Source organism: Mustela erminea, chromosome 17, assembly GCF_009829155.1.
Source record: "Mustela erminea isolate mMusErm1 chromosome 17, mMusErm1.Pri, whole genome shotgun sequence".
In the NCBI taxonomy this organism is placed as follows: Eukaryota; Metazoa; Chordata; class Mammalia; order Carnivora; family Mustelidae; genus Mustela; species Mustela erminea.
The window spans coordinates 43,236,904-43,255,299 of NC_045630.1; the positions used below are offsets into that span (position 1 = coordinate 43,236,904).

Genomic DNA, 18,396 nt, shown 5'->3' on the forward strand with positions numbered 1-18,396 from the left:
TCCAGACTAGGGCCTGGGCTGCTGTGTTTCCTTTGTTCGCCTGTTGAACAGCACTGTGTCGTGTTCCAAGATGGCAGAACTGATAGAATAGAAATCTCTATTCCCCCATCCTCCAAAGCACCTATTTCCTGGATTTGTAACACTGTCCCCTAAAACTGCCACTGAGGACCCTTGGTATCCTGTGGTAGCTCCCCACAGGGAGCTCCAGGCGAGAATTCAGTACATACCTATCGCTTTCTGTGCGTCACAGCTGTGCAGTGACCGAATTTGTACACTCCCTGGGTTTTAGTGGTTGAAAGTGGACACATGTAGTATGACCGGCAGGAATTTGGGTGGATTTTATCACAGAAGGCACGAGGAGGACCTTAAATCTCGTGGGTGTGACAGAAAGCCAAGCTGTGCCCCGCCCCCTTGCATTCCTATTTTTGATGGGGTGTGAAGCAGTGTCTGCCCTTAACTCTTTTAGTTGACCAGGACTCCTTTCTCAGTTTCTCCTCGGTGTCCTCACCAGCTCCCTTTGGCGCACTCCTTACTATCTCCAGGCTAGAAGTGAGTTCAAGCGCCAGAACCACTGTGAACAGTTACCGATTCAGGAGGATGAAAGGACACGTGGTGTGGAACGTGAAATAAGACGCTATTGCTGAATATGCTAGTTCAAAAGACGGAGGGCTGTGGTCTCCCTAATGCACATCTCCCTTTGCACATCACCAACTCAACAAACATGAAGATTCGGGGGACTTCCCTCTCTGGGAGAAAGGGTGGTGGCAATACCCTGCATATGCTGCCTCCGAACGCCCCGCTCGCTGGGCTGGCCTGGCCTGGGCAGGGATGGTACGGAGGTGATGATTCCAAGCTCTAACACACCTTTCCCTCTGTCACCCTGCAGGTGTTAACAGAACTGAAATCCGACAACCAGAGGCTGAAAGATGAAAATGGTGCCCTCATCAGAGTCATCAGCAAACTATCCAAATAGACTAGGCTCCCAGTTTGGGAGGGAAGGGGCAGCATTTGCGGTTCCCACCCCTCTTTTCCAGCCATTGCCTTCCAACCAAATGAAGTGAATGTTTTGGTGGAAGGACTTCTTTCTGACCCTCCTCCAGTCACCTCCTCTGCACCATACGTGTCCTCCGCACTCTGAATGCCCTGTCCCTCCCGTGCCCCCCACCCCCTGAGTTTATGGCAGTTTTAATTGAAGCATGATTGTGATCATTTGAGCCGTTCGAGCCATCTGGAGAAGGCCTTGGGGAGTCCACCAGGCTCAGCTGTGGGTCCCAACTCCCTTCTGCGCAGCTACTCGTCCACACTGGATTTGATCCAAACATGTAAGGCTCTACCCAAACCAGTATCCCACAGCCTTTTACACGGACCCAGTGTCCTCTGATCTAGGTGAGTCTTACGGTGGCCATTCCAGGATCCTGTCTGGGATGCCAAGGGAAACAGGATGTTGGCGTAACCACCGGACAGCCTCTGGAGCTATGTTTCCATTAGATTCCAAGGTGACCGTGACTCTGCATTGAAGGTCTCTGCTAGTCTGCACCTCTCAGGAACTGACTTTTCTCTTACTCTTTGCTGGTGTTACTGTTATTTTTTCTATCAACAACCCAGTAACATGCCTGATTCGTCTTAATTCTTATTCTTTCCTCATGCCTGGCCCCCTTCCCCAGGGCTCAGATGACCCTGGCTTCCTTATTCCTTTTCTTTCTATCATTCTATTTTCCTTTCTGTGTCCCCTCCTCCACCTTACCACATTGTGTAAGAGCTAGAACAGAGCATCTGACCTCACTTGTCTTTGGCCATTATGGAAAATCATTTCTCTTGGGGCGCTCTGGAGACCAGAAGAATTGCCTTGGCGGCACCGCTGGCCCTGTTGCAGAAAAACCAGACCATGGCATAAGTGTCAGCCCACTGTTCTCATCTCCCACTTGTCTTCCCTACACAGTGATTTTCCTTATTAGAAAATCTGGGCTCTGAACACGCCATTCTGCCTCACCTCCTTTCGACCTTGTTTTCCTCTCTTCACTCTGGCACCTGCTCCAAATGAGAAAGGAAGTCCTTGCAAGGAGTCGAGAGCTGGGTTGGGTGGGAGGTGGACCGGGGAGTGGAGGCACACATACCTGGTGTGAGTAGAGTATTTGGGGACATCTGCAACCTTGTGACAAAGAGGACAGAAGATAGATCGTGCTGTGGTAATGGTGGTGAATGTGATGATTTCCAGTGGTTAGATGTAGGGGAGAGACCATTTGTTTTCTAGAAGCAAACAGGAGAAATGACCTCTTAATAGAGGCTTAAAGGGATGGGATACTTCCAGCCCACTGATGAGAGTCTCAGAATCTTAGAGTGGCAAAGCCCAGAGGTCATTTGGTTGAACTTTCCATTGTCATGTTAGAGGGACCCCCGCCGGGACCCCACTGCCTCAGCTCTGGCCCGCCATCAGGTAGCTGCACCTTTGTCCCTCGAAAGGTGAGCAACTCTGATAACCAGAAAGCTTTTCCTAAGATGAGTCGAGGTCTGCCGTGAGGGCTCCACACGGTCCAGTGCTGCCCTTTCATGTGACAGCCCCTCGTGTCGTTGGTCATCTCCCCTTACCCTTACTTCCAACTAGCGTTTTCCCAGTCCTTGAAGGCATCCCTCACATGGCATACTTTTCCTGCCTGTCACATCTCGTCTGTCTTCCTGACGTATTTGGCCTTTACAGGCATTTTCTCCCAAGGTTGGTTTGAGTGTGCGGGTCATGTAAATCCTCCTCATTTTAGAGTGGCCCATGGTATTCAGTGCTTAGGGTGGTCCGTTCTCTTAACATATACCATCTCTGCCCATTTTTAATTTCTTTCCCCAAAACGACAGTGTAGTTCTTCACGGCCCTCTGAAATGTTACATGCTCTTTAAACCAGAGGTCCTAATTCCAGAATAGGAAACATGTCTCCTCTGGCAAGACCCCATTTTTAGAATATACAGAATTCTCTCTTCCATTTCCAACCATTTTCCAGGAGAAGCCACTACTGGTTAGGATTTCGTATGACCTTGGGAGCACTGTCAGCTCAGTTCTCAGGGAATGCTAAATTAGAATAAAATGTTTCCTCACTTTCACTATAAACATCTTCTTCATTCTAGGGAGAGGGGAAATCAACAGAAGGTGTTGACTAATTGATTCTCCTGGCACATCCTGGATATTGGGCAAGGCATGGGGGAGGTTCCTGCCTCTTTCTCAGAAAAGGAAAGCTGAATTATTAAGAAAATATCCTGACCCTCTCACATTAGATAGACCAAGAAAAGGGTTACAGTTCACTCATCTGTTTGTGCCTTTCAAAAGCGTGGGACAGAATATAAAAACTCTTAGGTGGGTGTTAGGCCCTGCTGCTTCACACAGCCCTTTCACATTAAAGATGCCTTTTCTTGCCAGAAAGTTTTCCTTGTGATGAAAAATTTACAAGCTTTTCAATCTCAGGAATAATGGATTCTATGGCCAAAAAACCATGAAAGTGTAAACCATCCCAGGTAATTTCAGGCACTCTCTCTTATGCAATTAATTTTATTGGACAGATAGACTTTGAATTCTGGTCCCTTCCCAGAGAATAAAATACCCTTTCCTCACAGTTGCGTTGCCTGGAAGCCCTGGAGTGATGTCTAGAGACCTAATGGCCAGCCGTGTGCTCTCGGGGCCAACAGCAGCAGGCCTCCCTCCACTTGTGCTTTTGGTCTCTGCAGTGGCCACAGACCTCCTGTCCTCAACCTACTGGTCTGGATACCCAAGAGCACCCCAGATAGCTCAGGCTGTGTGAATACTGCCGGTCTGGCCAACAATTTGGGGCTCAGCTGTGCTGGGTCACTTTCAGACTCTTTACATGAAATACCAGGATGGGGACGAGAAGGTTCTTGGTACGACTTTATATCCTCTGTTCTCATTAATTTGATATTTTTCAAAATCAAGCCACACCTTCGGGAGTAATGATTCGGCCATTCCAGAGATTCTCTGGCTGAAGTTTCACTGCTTCAACTGTTTGGCCTTCAAGGACTGCTTACTCTTTTCCAGATAGCTCTTGGGCTTGATGGCCCCTGTCCCAGTCCCAGTCTCCAGTGCAACAGGGTCATGCAAATCTTGGGGTGTGGCCTGTAAAGAATCTGGAGAACAGACATGCCCTGGGCTTGTGCAGTGCGCTGGGTTCTCTCTCGGGCAGTCTTGCTTGACATCTCCTGGAACCCGCCTGGCTTTTCCTATCCAGCTACAGGATGTGCTCACTTCTTTCTGCCCCTTCCTGTCTCCCTCTCCGCATTTGAGACCAAGATACATTTATTGCTCTCTGAGGCCTCTGGTGAAGGAGGCTTCAGATCTCTGGTTTGGATCATTTCACGGGCTTCCCCGGCCCAAAACAAAACGTGCTTATTCAGTGGTTGTGCTCAGAAATGAGAAGGCTGAACCCCCATGTGTTAGCCTGTGAATTCCACAAAATCGGGCGTGAACTCTCAGGGGCTTTTAACCGAGCCACGGATGAGAGGAGAAGAAAGTCTCAAAGCCACGCGTCTGGTTTGGTCTCTGGCTTTCTGGCCCCAGTGCAGCCTCCCCTAGCCAGACAGACAGACTGCCTCCCCTCGGACAAAGGCCAGCGTTTCTATCCCGACCACGGTGGCAGTCCTTCTGCAGTGGGAGAAGCGTAGAGAGGAGAGATGAGCTATTGAAAATATTGCCAGTTCCTCAGCTTCCAGGCTGCTCAGCCCCACAAAAGGGAAAGCCTGAAGGATTCAGCAGCTGAGCCATGAGGCAGGGGGCAATTCCTGGTACCACCCCACTGGTTCCACTGGAGCTTAACAGGTGACACTAGATGGGCACTGGCTGCAGTCCTTCCCTCCTGGCCCTTCCCAGGGCCACTGTTTGTGCCAGCACCACACCTAACTCTAGACACACAGTTAGCAGCCCCAAATCTTGGCCCGATTCTAACTGCAAAGCTTGCACCCCACACCGATTTTTAAGGCAGGTTTCAGCCCATCAAAGGATGTGAGTCCCCTCACCCAATAAGCAAGGCAGCTTTGAGGGCAGAAGAAGCCAACAGGAAAGGATAAGCCCCTAGGAGTCAGAACAGCTGCATTGTAGGGCCAGCTCTTACTAGCCGTGTGACCTTGGGAAAGTCACCTTCGCTGTCTGCAGAATGCAGTTTTGGACTAGATTGTCCTTAAGATCCCTTCTAGGCTTATAATTCTGTGATATATTTATTCCTGGGAAGATCAGAACATTTCTTAACTCAGAATTTTTGCTCTTTCTAATGGCAAAAAATCTTGTTTTCTTCTGGATTCGTACTGTTTAACATCAGCACGTCAAGGTTGACTTCTCATCCTTGTTAGAAAGTGAATTTAATATTGAAGGTAATGGAATGGTGTTGCGATTGCTTTCCCTCCTAATGGCTCGGTAAGAATATTAAAACCTGCAGAGGTGGAAATTGGAGCTCATGGGGAAATGGATAGAAAGCAATTTGTTGCAGGCAGCCTTTGGACAGGTTGTTTTAATATAGGAAATAGAGCTACTGCTTCATAGATTTCGTCAGCCTTCTCGAATGTGTTCTTCATGGCCCTTAACATCCAAAGGGCAGACATGGCCCCTCTGCTTAGCACCAGCTTACACATAGTCTTAAATTCTGCCCTACAGCAGCAAGAGAGTTTTCCTCAATAAAAACCTCAACCTTTAGTTCTGGGGAGCCCTCTGGGTTCTGGACTATCCAAAGTAGGAGGTTCCCGTGCTGTTCAGGGTGATCCTTCTTTTAAGCAGGTCTGCAGAGGAGACCGCTGGTGCAGGAAGAGCTCAGAGACCCTAAGTCCACACAACGGTGTGGCATAGAACAGCGCTCGGCTCCAAAGAGCCTCCTGCAGGACTGGGTGTGAGTAGAGTGAAAGGCCAGAGACCCTGAAAGTGAAGGTGGCCAGTGAGCTGCGGTGGGAAGATGGGAAGGAGGCAGAACAAGAGCAGGGTGGAGGCTGCCAGCGGGGGTGGGGGGGGGTGGGGGGGGCGGGGGGAGGGTCACTGAGCAGTGGAGCCGCAAGCAGGGAAATGAGTGCTCTGTCCCTGGTACCCTGGTCCCTCTGCCTCCCGCAGAGCAGAGATGTTAATCAGCTTCCCTAATGGTTATCGACATTGCTCGGGAGCAGTAGACCCTATCAAGGACAGCTATTGATCGCTTGTGTTTTGATTAGATTGGAAAACAGATCAACTTCATTGCAGCCCAGGAACTGTTACTGTCACAGCTACTGGGGAGGAGGTGGTCTCTGGGGGCTGATAAAAACCAGCTCGAGAATCTTGACTAGCCGGCTAGCAACTGCAGAGGAAGAGATGCTTTCACTTCTCCTTTGAGATTTGTGGTCAAGGGTCAAATTGAGCATAGGTGTGGCTTGCAACCCAGTGTCCCGGAAGAGTATAGGGAGTAGGTTTGTTCACAGACACCACTGGTGAGTGATGAGTTGACGAATGATCTGATCTTACCTCAAGAGGGGTAACGACTGGGAGATCGCCCTTGCTTCTAACCTGCATGCACGCGCATGTGCACATCTGCTGGCCTGGTGTGTGCTCGGATCAATGTCATCCAAGTCTGTTATTCTGTTAATTCATATCTTTTGCTCTTCCCCTGCCCTTCCAATCCCCCAAAGGCCTTCTCTCTGAGCCATTCTCCAGTCCCATCTGCTCATCATTTCAGACTGTGAATCTGCCAGAGTAATAGTTTCTGTTATTTCTCCTCCAAATTTCCCCTTCATGCTTCCAGTAAACTTCTTGGGTGTCCCCTTAAGGTGACATTAGGATGCTCTTGTGTCCCTACAAGCAAAGAAACTTAACTGTTCACCCTTCCTCTCCCATCTCCCACCATTCTTTGTTCTCTGCTGGTCTCACTTGGCGCTAGTGGCACTTAGGAGGTTTTCCACACATCAGCCATGGTTCCTGTTCCACTCCCATTCTCCAACCACAGCCACCACCACCCCTCTTCTAGTTTCGAAGGTCCCTGGCCGTTCTAACAGCCTCTCAGAGAGGAGGTCTGAATGGTGGGCCCGTCTGACTTATCCATGGCCTGGCCAGGGAGACCATGGGTAGCCGTGTGTAGCTTACTCAGTCTTTGTCCTGAGAGCTTTGACTATTTCCAGCTAGGGACAGAGTATTTTCCCAGAAAAAAAACCTCAGCCCATTGCTCCCTTGCAGGAGAGGAGGCAGGAGAGGCACACTGACTGCAGGGAGCCTCTGAGAGCCTCCGATGTTCCCGCAAAACCAGATTTGAGGATGAGGGGCAGATCCTGAACAGGGACACGTGAAGTCAACACTCACTAGACTCTCACCTTAACATATCTGACCCTGTCTTCCCTCCCTCCCCCACCACTGAAGCCTGGCACAGATTCCAGCTTGTCCTCCAGTGAGGACGGCCAGAAAACGAGAGGTGAGGGGAAGGAGGATGTAGGGGCTCAGGCACAGACCACCAGGAGGCGGGCTGCAGGGCTGCGAGAGGGTTCTGGGAGGTTGCAGCAATCCAGAATAACGCCACTTCCGCCTAGAGTCCCTTGAGCCTTTGAAAGACTGGGCCTGCCACCTCACTGGCCCCCAGGAAGGGCCATCATTTCCCTGAGGAGGGACGGAACGTGTTTCATCCTTGCTTCCCCGCTCCTGGAGAAGACACAGCCTGTTCTCACAGGACTCATGCAGACTCTGGCGTTGGCTTCATGGTTTCCCTCCCTCTGTTCTTCCTTTGCCCTTGACCGTGATCAGTTAGGGGTGAGAAGAGCTTAGAAGAACCACCCTGGGGTCCTCATGCCTCTCCCATTTTAGGGGTTGAATTTTGTGTTTTCTCCATTCAGTTCACCCTTCACTCCCGACCTTACTTCCACCACAGTTAAAGCACCAGATGTAAGTTTTTCAGCTGACTTGTACGGATTAACTTCAGTCCATTGTAAATACACCTGGGGTGGGATAAGGGCATTTAGGGAGGGGGAGCCAGATTCGCTTTGTGAATTGAATGTATTTTTATGCAATTTTGAGTGGCCTTTCAACCCTGAGATGAATGATTTTGTTTTACTGGTTGTTATTATATAGTATTATTAAGTATTCTGTGTTTGAAAGTTTGGGAGTAATATTCACATCTATATGATGCCTGTAAACACGACCATATTTATAAATGAGTAAATAAAACCGTGTTTTAACTTTGTGACTGTGTGTCCACGGTTAAGGAAGTGGGGTCTATAGACTCTCCCATCTGGGGCAGCCCATTCCAGGTCTGCCGGGGTGCGGGGTGCTCACCCTCCTGCCTCTGTCCCAGGAACAGCCAGGAGTGAGTCACTGTCACTGAAAGCGGGATCTCTGGAGTCAGACCAAGGAAAAGCCGAGATTGGACGTTCAAAGGAACCATTCGAAGAAATGAAGATTCCCAGTGTTGAGCGACTCGGAATATGGTGATTTCTTTGCGGGGAGCAAGGCTCTGTGACTGAGGGGCGGAGCCGGTCTGGATGGACACTGACGCGCTCGGGCACACGGGCAGAGGAGGGCTGGGGAGGCGGCGGCTTTCTTGGGCTCCTGGAGGTCGCCCGGCGTTCCCCCTCAGCCCTCTGCTGTATGCATAGTGGTCTTCGCTAGGCCACCCTGTGACTGAGGAGAGCCGAAACCATGCAGCAGCTTCCGGCGACCAAGCTGCGGGGTTACTGGAGGTTAAATCCGAACTCCCAGCCAAACAGCCGTGTCCAGGGGGGCGGCCGCTCAGGCCCCCCGGCCGGGGGTGCAGGTGGGTGGCCAGGTCTGACCTCGCTCAGCCAAGGTTCGGGTCTGCTTTCTCCATCCAGCAAGCCCTGCCTCCAGCTTGGCTCAGCCCTGTGTTTGCTGCCAAGCGGAAATCCCTGGTCACTGACTTGGCGCAAGCACCGGGAGGAAAGATTCTTTTCCCTTGCTGTCACCCAGCTGCTCAGAGTCCAAGCAGCAACACAACAAACATGACGTCATGGTTGAAGAGTTCAGACCTGTCCTGGGGCCCGAAACAGAGGCAAAGCTGCATGTGTGATGTGAGGGCCTTCGAAACCACAAAAGTCCTTTCTCCTTCTGTTCTCCCCCACTTGAGCTGGTGAGGACTTGTTCCCAGTCCTGGTATCCCCTGGCCAGCCCTCTGCAAAGGGGAAGAGCCCATGGCGGAGAGCTCACGTGTTCAGCCAGGAGACCCACCACCGGCAAGTCCTCAGCCCTCCAGTCTACCCAGCCCGCCCTGCTCAGGAGCTAAAGCAGCAAGCCCAGATCCGCCTTCTGGTCTGGGTGCCGTCGCCGCCTCCTGTGTCTGCACCCGACAGGCAAGCTCAGGTTTGGGCCAGTGGCCCCGCGCCCACTCGGCTGCCCTTAGACACAGTGGGAATCTCAGCCAGGGCGAAACTCTCGAAATGACAGAGATCTGGTCCGTCCTCGAGGCGAGGAGACAGGTCCACAGGAGGGAGCGAACCAAGGAAGGGGCCTCACCCTTGCCAGTTCTTAGGGGTGTGGACCTGTGTGAAACCTTAGAACATAAGAGACTCCATTCTGGGACTGACGCTTCATCGTGCTTTCAAAAACACGGACTGAACTACTGAACTAGGCAGAGGCACAGGCCTGAACACTGGCCTGCTGCCTCCACATTCTTTTTTTTTTTTTTTTTTTTTTAGAGAAAATAGGCAGAGAGAGAGGGGGAAGCAGGCTCTCTGCTCAGCAGGGATGCTGAGGCAAATGCGGGGCTCGATCCCAGGGCCCCGAGATCATGACCTGAGACAAGGCAGTGGCTTAATCCACCGAGCCACCCAGGCACCCCTGCCTCCACATTCTTGATAACAGTCGGACACTGTGCAAAAGATTTTCCTAGAACCGACCGTACTCGGAAAACCAACTGTACAATGTGATTCTATCTTCCAACCATAATTTTTAGAAAACAACTTGTGTGCATTTCTTAATACTTCCACAGTCTGCTGATAAAAACCTCAGGCTTTTACCCTTGAAGGGACACCGCCGGTTTGCTATCCGAAGCTGGGTCCCCTGAATTGCAATTCTAAGACCCCACACAAATGCCTTTTGTTTTATTTCAGTTCGCCCTCTTTTCCTTCTCAGTAGGGACGGTTGCTGCCCTACTTTCTCTTTTCTTAAAATTCTGAAGCTTCCTCCTTGGCCCCTAACATCTTTGCCTCAGTAGTCAAAGACATTACAATGGGGCAATAGAGGACTTCTTAGGCATTCTCTCTTTTCAAACTTCTATTCCCCAGGCCCAGGTTCCGTGTCTGAGCGCTCGCAAGGTCTGTTCCCCCAAGCCCGCCCCACGGGAAAGGAATGGAGGATCCCCCAGCAGCCTCCCAGGCCCCCTCCCCCAGCACCACTGCCCTGACCCTGTCACGAGGATGTGTGCGCCCCACCGCCCATCACAGACTGCATCCCCAAGAAGAGAATGAGCCTCAGGCCCCTTGCACTGCTTCCCTGAAGGAATACGCTGGCCTCAAGGCCAGGTTCTCCAAACCCGCTCCCCACACGCACCCACCACCCAGACTCTCAGGAGGCAGCTCCTGCCAGGCCCCTCCCCGCAGCCCAGCAAACACAAGAGACAGCCCCCCACCCCCGGGTTTCTTTCAGCTCATTTCTTTAATAAGGAGACGCAGCTCATTACAAAATAACATTTGACAAGAGATCAGACAAGAACAACAGAGTCCACATAAGGGGGGTGTGGAGAGCATTGCCAAGCAGAGGAGGTGGGGGGCGAGGGGTCGGGGCGAGGGCTACACATGTGTCCTTCTTATGAAGACAAAGGCAGGGTTCCTGGCAGGGTCGATGCATTCCAGCGGTGACCTGAGGCAGGCTAGGGTCTGCCCCGCTGGTTTTGAAATTTTCAGATCCCTGGGATTTCAGAAGCAGCAAATCAAGTCCTTAGAGGGGGAGGAGTCAGGGCAGAACAGTCAAGCTTCTTTGAAGAGGGTCCCCCCTGCCCCCCGAGTCCTGATGGCTGAGGAGGGCCAGGTGGAGAGACCCCCGACCCCTTGCACCCGGCTCTGCCACTCCACCAGGCCGGACCCCCTCAGCTCTTGTCGGCACTGCTGTCTGCCGTGGGTGGGGACAGCGGGAGGGTCCCAGAGAGCGCTAGTGGGAGGCTGGGCTCGTCTTCCCTCCTCCAAGCTCGGGATCCCAGCCCACCCGGAGACAGTCCCCAGCACCGGGATCCCTGGGACTTCTGTGTGCTCACGAGTCATGGTTTGTGAAGGGCAGAGCCCACCTCACCGCCTTCGGCCTTGTTCTCCTCAGGTTTTTGTCTCTCTTCTACCTCATGCTTACTGGTTGCCATGCCTCAGGCCTCCTGGCATTTTCCACACAAGTCGTCTGCCCTCATCGGTGCCCTTGGGGCGAGGACCTGCAGGCTGGAAGCTATGTGTCCGTCCTGGTACAACACAGTGACGTGGGACCTGCAGAGCCCCCAGCGCCCCCACCCCAATTCTCTACCACAGGATGCTCCTGGCTGGGGCTGCCCTGGAGAGCTGACGGGAGGGTCTGCAGGCCACAGGCCACCGGCTCTTGGAGGGAGCCTGCAGGAGGGAGCATGGTGGGAAGAGGCCAACCCACGGCACGCTCCAGTGTACCCCCCAGAGGCCCTCCCCCATTGCCACCCACAGCCCCTGAGCCCACAGGGTCACAGAAGCAGGGCTGGTTCTGTCAAGCCCGGATGGTGATGGGAACCTGAGCCGCTGACTAGCTGCTCCCGAAAATCCCGGTGGCTTCCTCAGTGCCCTTTGAGAATGTAGCCAACACTATGGCATCCCCGCCACGGCCCCGTCCACGCACGGGATGGAGATGGAGCTGGACTGTCAAATCCAGGTGAAGGAGCCCGCTCGGGCAGGGCCAGCGGGGACGCCTCCTGGGACTCAGCCAGAACCCCTGGACGCCATCCGTCCTACGACACGGGGCTGAGAGAGCGGGAGGGGTGACAACAGGTGAGCCCTTCACAAGTGTTCTGTGGGGAGCCAGTCAGAGGGACACGGGGGGATCCTGGGAGGAACCACGGGCAGTCTCCTGCAGGAGGCTCCCTTTATGGCTTTTCAGTTAATTCATACAGTGGGAGGAAGGGGCACACCACACACACACACACACACGGGACACAGAAGCTACTGGGACAGCAGACACCAGGCTGGACACAGCACTCAGGATACTGAGGGTCAGCTCGGAGATGGATGTGCAGCAGGCGGTGGGGACGGGCCTTCGGGGCGCCAAGGGTCCTCCCACGTCCCCGAAGGCAGGGCTGGGGCTGGTGCCAGAAACCGGCGCCCCGGGCCTGCGGCTCCCACTGGGGGATTCCTGATGGGGTGAGACAGGGTGGGGCTCGGGGACAAAGACTGGACATGACATAAAATCGAAGGGGCAGCCTCAACGAGGTGTGTCAAGTGGGATCGAGGTCAGGGGTCAGGGGCACTCTCAGCATATGGCCATGCGGCTATTTACAGAAAGTCAGAGACATGCATGTTGAGTAAACAAGACTCGGTTCGTATGGTTATAGGTCACTATCTTCTTGTCTATCTAACTAAATGCACATGGAGGGGGTCATGAGGCTCAAATGGCTTCAGAAGGTTCTTGTTTTGTTGTCACTTAAAAAATAAAGTATATTCGTGTGTCTTCAAGTCACAGTGTCCCCTTCTCAATGTTGCAGCTCGAAAAGCAGGTTAAGTAAGATCCTCGGTGACCAGTCGTCTCTGGCCCCCTGGGACTGAGGGGAGAGGGGGGAAGTGGTCATAGAATGGGGTGTCCGATAAAACAGGATGGCCAGTTAAATTTGAATCTCAGATAAACAACAAATCCCTCTTTGTATCGTATGCTCCAATTTTTGCCCAAGACATACTCAGGCTTTAAAATTATGCATTGTTTATCCCAAATGCAAATCGAACTGGGTATCTTGTATTTTTATTTGCCAAATCTGAGAACCATGTCGTGGGGCTCTGGGCCACCAAGGTCAGGCCTTGGGACTCTTCCCTGCCTGCCACCAGCCAGGGCTCTGAGAAATGACCCCCCACCGAGCCTCAGGTGGGAAGGGGGTGGAGGGTGAGGACAGAGGAGAGGGTAGGAGGGCAGGTCCCGGCTCAGTCTCTTCCTACCTAGGCGTGGAGGAAGAAAGGCCAGCCTCTCTCCGTAGATAGTTGGGTGAGACCAAGAATTAGCATACATTAGCATCCATGGAGTCTCTCACTCCCAGCCCCAGGGGAGGTTTCTCAACCTCTCTGCTCACCCACCACCACCCCACTGCAAGGAGGCAGCACTTTTGGGGAGCTGGTTTTACCCACAGGAGGACCGCTGCAACCTCTCTTTTCTCTCACTGGAGCCCTGGGCCAGCAACATCAGCCCAAACTGATTCTGCAGAAACCTAGCTAAATATGGTTTCCTGGGAAGAAAAGAAAAATCAGGATCTGAGGCTGTGCTCTGATCCCGGCTGGCCCACCCTCCAGCTGAGGGATCCCTGCAAGGGCGCTTCTCCCTGTCTGGGGCTGCCTGAGCGTCCTCTACCTTACTTCCCCGCAGACCTCAGCTTCCGCTTTCCAAAGTCCAAAAATCTGCCTACGGCTCTGGCAGAGTTAGCTTCCCCTCTGGAATGACTATTCAAGAAGAAAGGAGAGGACCAAGTTCTCTGGTCTCCCCCCAGCTCGGGGTGGGACTGGGTTTGGGTCTTGATGGTCTCAGTCCCTTTGGAAGAAAATCACTCCTATGCTAGGTCCCTGTCTGCAATAGACTTTGGGCGTGAAAACGCACAGCCGCAAGAGACCTCCAGAACCCCTCACTCCTAGCCAGACCCTAACTGTCCTACTTAGGGCTTGCATGCCAGCATCCTAACATCCCCAGAAATAAACCTGCTTAGCAGTGAGGGTTCAGAACAATGCTCCGAGCTTCGGGTAACATCCTCTCTCAGGTGTGGAAAACTTACAAGCGTAAGTATGTTTACCAGCCTAGTTCATAGACCTGGATAGAGGCCCTCGCTAGGATGGCTCCTCTTGGCCAAGAGCCCATCCAAGGACCGGCAGGAACCTAGGCGGATGGGAGGGGGGAACTGTTGCCAGAGAGACACTCAGGTCTCTCCCTGGGTCACACTGGTGCCAACACCCAGTCTCTCGGCAACATGTCCCCACCCCTCAAGCCTGCTCACTAGAGGGGGGTCCAGAGTAACAAAATCCAGCCCCTGTCTTCTTTCTGGAACATCACCCAAACCACTAGAGGTACCACCATTTCCTCTCCTCCCCATCAAATGGAGCGGGCAAATCTCGGGCTCTGGAAGGGCTAAATGAGGTTCATGGGCACAGAAGAATCTCAGGGGGTAGAAAGTACATCAGGAGAGGGCAAAGAATGGAGGTAAGGAAGATGAGATCGACAGGGAGGTCCTATGAACAAGGATGGTGGGATAGAGCGGGGAGAGAGACCTGAGAAAGCACCAAAATCCCACAGCTCTGGGGATGGGAGAAGAGTCCAGTGACTTCGGATGTCCACACCAGGACATCCTACACTGCTGTCAGCCAGATTCTGAAGGCACCCTATTTTCCTACAACTCTCTACTATGACCACAACTCTGGTCCCAAGGTCCAAAGTTCACAGTCCTTGTCAGAGCCCTACCTTCTCATCATTGAGTACACACCCACACTCACACAGGGTCCAGTAAAATACAATCTCCCATGTACCAAGGGCCACTAGCAAGGAGAAGGGTCTCTGAGAGATGAACAAGGCTTGAGCCCTGCTTCGCAGTCTGTTTCTGGTGGAAGTGTTCCCTCGTCCCCAACTCTAAACAAAAAAAGTTGGCACAACAGAAACAAAAAACCTTTCTTTTAAGAAAATAAAAAGACACTCTGCACCTTCTTCATGTGGATCCTCATAGCCTGATTTTCTCTAACACTGTCCATCTGTCCCAGGTACCTAGAGGAAGCTGAGGTGGCCCAGATGGGGCATGACAGGAAGTGCTGCCATTTTTGCCAGGAAAGAGGGAGATCCCCAAGGTTCTGAGGAAGCTGTGAGTATTCTGTGGTGAAGAGATGACAAGGGCCTCAGGGCTTCATGGTTGGAAGAGAGAGGCTGAAGGCTGAAGGAAGGGAGGCAAGGATGGGAGAAAAGGGTGGAAGGAAGTGGCGCTAACCTCAGGCCGTGTGGGGCCTAACTTCTTGCCCAGGCTGAGTGTTTGGAAGGAGGCTCAGTGCAAACTTGACTAACATATATATGGCTTTTTATCAGTGTTGGGGACAAAAGGTGAAGAAGGAATGGGACACAATGGAGCGTGGGGTAGAAACCCCCACAGCTGTTCTCCACCTCCCATTTAGAATGGATATCCTGCTTCTTGGCTTTCATAGAGAGAAGCCTCCCTAAGAAATGGTAGGATGGGGCTCCCCACAGGTCTCCCTGGGCCACGCCAGCTACCCATAAGCTGTCTGGCATGGAAGGCAGAGGAGTGGGTGCTGGGGGGGACTCTCAGCACCCCCACCCGTCTCATCCGGGAAATCTCTGCCATCTGTCCACCATCGTCCCCCTTCTTACCTGGACCTCAGGGGAACTAAGAATACTTAAACCTTCCTTTTAAGAGTTCTCTGGCTCTGTACAGATAACAGTCTTCAGATAGCATTGCTCCACTTAGATTAAAAGAGAAAACAGAAGCAAAGGCATGATGGGGAATCAATGCAAATCAACCGCATAGCTTATATTCTGGAAAGGGAGAAAGCATCTGTGTTTCCCACTGGAAGGGACTGAAGAAGATCCAGGAGTTTCATTTGGTCTTTCTAGGTAATGGGTCTTTGTTTCTTCATAGTTTGATGTTAACTGTCAACAACAGTGAGATCCCAGGAGTGATGGTCCCTTGTTAGAGCCTGACCGATCTAGTAATAGTTCATGTCCATGAATGTCCCAGAAACCATACTTGTGGGGAAACCATGCCTGACAGGAGGAAGTCTATGATGGCATCAGGGGTTTGGTCCTAGTTCTGGACAAATCCAGTCTCCACATCTTGCCTCCCACACCCACCCACAAGGAGTATGGGAGTTTCTGGCATCTGGCCAGGATTCTGAGCCCTCTCCACGAGCTGACAGATCTTCCACTTAGACAGTGGATGTCTCTTCATTTCAGAGTCCCTGAAGAGCCTTCTCTTCCCACACAACTTCACTGTCCATGGCTCATTCCAGGAATGCAGAGAGATACTCAAACACACACACACACACACACACACACACACACACACACACACACATCGTAGGCCACTGTGTTGCCTTTCCTGTCAGGAAACAGGATGTGCTGCCATTTTGTTGGTCCAGAACGCTCGAAAAACAGGAAGTGCTGAGACTTTCTGCCAGAAGAGGGCCTCACTCAGGGTGAGGCTTCAGAGAAGCTTTGAAGGAGTGAGAGGGAAACGTGACAGGGCATGCAGCAAGGACAGCTCCTGGGACGATGAAAAGAGCCAGGCTTCTCTTTCACCTGTTAGGGGACTCTCCTCACACAGCCTTCAGAGGGAAGTTGGTCTTTAAAAAGAGATGAAGGAAGGAAAAACAAGGACACAACCACAAACAAATGAGAAAGAAAACCTCTAAGGTCGCATAACTGAGGTATTGATAGCTCTGGATCTTGTCAGTGTCTGTCACGGCGCGGGCTCCCGGCCACTGCTGCCTACTTGTTCTTCCCCAGAAGCGCGTCCACCTCCTCCTCAGGCTTGAGTGAGTGCCACTGGGCGATGGGCCTCCGGGGGTTGGCCAGCATGTCGGACCAGTGCCGCAGCTCCGTGCCCGTGGCGTTGCTGCCCACGAAGATCTTGCCAATGGCTTCGTTCTTGCCCAGCTTGTCATAGTCCAGCACGGTGACCACCACCTGGACTTTCTGTGAGGAAGCAAAGGAGCGGAGGAGTTGGCAGGTGAAAACGAGCGATCGCGTGACCGAACTTCTCCTCTTCCCTCCTCTAGTCCAAATGCTTAGCAAGGAGAGCACCTTGCTTCCCTTTCTGGCTCCAAAAAGGCTGGACTTACACACAGGCAGGGGCTGCACCTTCTGGAAACAGCCTTTGTTTCTACCAATAGCTACTTACTGAGCACGTGCCATGCTCCGGCCACTGCTGAGGGCCAGGGGGTGGAGGGGGGTGAGGAAAAGGGAAAAGGCAACATCGCCTCTAACGAAAGCAGCAGACACGTACTCAGAAACATACAACTCAAAGTGATAAAGTTTACGCTAGAGAGGTAAGTAGAAGGTAATATGGGAACGCGGACAAGGTGACCGTCCTCCTCGCGTCAGTCAGGAAAGGCTTCACAGAGGTGACACAGATTCACTGGAGGGGGACTGGGGGGCGGCGGCAGGGTTGGGGGGGGTGGGATCGTGAATGCCTGAACCAAGGTGGGGGCAGTGGGAACGGAAGCAGAGGCCAGACTGGAGAGGCATTGAGGGGAGAGAATCAAGAGGACTTGGTGGTCAGTCGGACTGACTGAGGGGACAATCAGTGCCTTCCTCTGGCCTGGCCACCCCCGCCCCCAGCCCTTCCACCCCTCCCCCATCTCAGGCTCATCCTTTAGGACCAAACTTGCTCTGGGGAGCCTCAGCTGAGCTGTTCACCGTGCTCTGCGGTCACACACACTGAAGCCTGGGTCACCCACATCTCCCTGGGTCTCAGTGGCCTGTTCCTGCGGTCCCTCCCGACTGTGAGGTCCTCGACAGTGAGGACTGTGTCTTCTACACCTGTGTTTCTCCGGCATCTCACGAGTTCCTGGCACTTAGGGAATGCTCAGCGAAGTATGTTGGATAAATGAGGAAGGAAAGAAAAAGGACAGAGGGTCTGAGACGATGCCCAGATCTCTCACTTAGCGAGCGTGCTGGGAGGAGGCAGGAAGGAGAGAGCAGAGAAGGGAAGGATGGACGGAAAGAGGGGAGAGGAAGGGGACGGTGGGGGGAGCTGGGAGCAGACCTAGGGAGCAGAAGTGGGGGAAGGATGACCAAGGCGGGAAGCGGCCGGGCCAGGTGGAGGCTGCCGCCCACCTCCTCGGCAGCTCAACCTCACCGGCCCATCGCACACTCGGGTGCCCCCCGGTTCTAAAGGAATGACTGGTAGAATTGTTTTGAGTTGTTCGTGTTCATCTCTGAAAAACTCTGGAAGGACGCCTGGGAAGGAGACCCCAGGACGGCACCGTGAGAGCCAGAGCCCTCCCCGCCGATCGAGGCGGCTCCAGGGCTGCGGGGGAGCTCCCTCACGCCCCTCGAGGGCACACCTGCCGCCCCCACCCGCCTGGGTCCCTGCGCCCGGAAACGCGAGCACCTGAATCTGCTCAAAGGGGATCTCAAAGCTGAAGGACTCGTTGAAGTAGGGGTTCAGCGTCTTCTTCTTCACCGTCGTCTTCTTCTTCTTGAGCCTCTTGCCGTTCTGCATCAGGTGGATCTTCACGTAGGGATCTGCGCAGGGAGAACCGCGGCCCCGGAGAGGC

The 18,396-nt window shown here is 53.0% G+C and overlaps 2 protein-coding genes across 10 annotated transcripts in view; one reads left to right on the top strand and one right to left on the bottom strand.

Moving 5' to 3' along the window:
- The window catches only part of PPP1R12B (protein phosphatase 1 regulatory subunit 12B), a 222,056-nt gene extending 213,891 nt beyond the window's left edge, over window positions 1-8,165 (top strand). For all 9 annotated transcript variants that reach the window (XM_032318425.1, XM_032318427.1, XM_032318426.1 and 6 more), the window contains one exon: window positions 887-8,165. Coding sequence is in view for 3 of the 9 variants with exons in the window: in XM_032318427.1 (XP_032174318.1) it covers window positions 887-973 (87 nt within the window). In the remaining 6 variants the exon portion in view is untranslated. The remainder of the gene's footprint in view (window positions 1-886) is intronic.
- A 5,079-nt stretch (window positions 8,166-13,244) lies between these two features.
- The window catches only part of SYT2 (synaptotagmin 2), a 106,186-nt gene continuing 101,034 nt past the window's right edge, over window positions 13,245-18,396 (bottom strand). Inside the window, 2 exon segments of the mRNA XM_032318804.1 lie at window positions 13,245-16,810; window positions 18,231-18,364. Of these exon segments, the coding sequence (XP_032174695.1) occupies window positions 16,604-16,810; window positions 18,231-18,364 (341 nt within the window). The 3' untranslated portion in view covers window positions 13,245-16,603.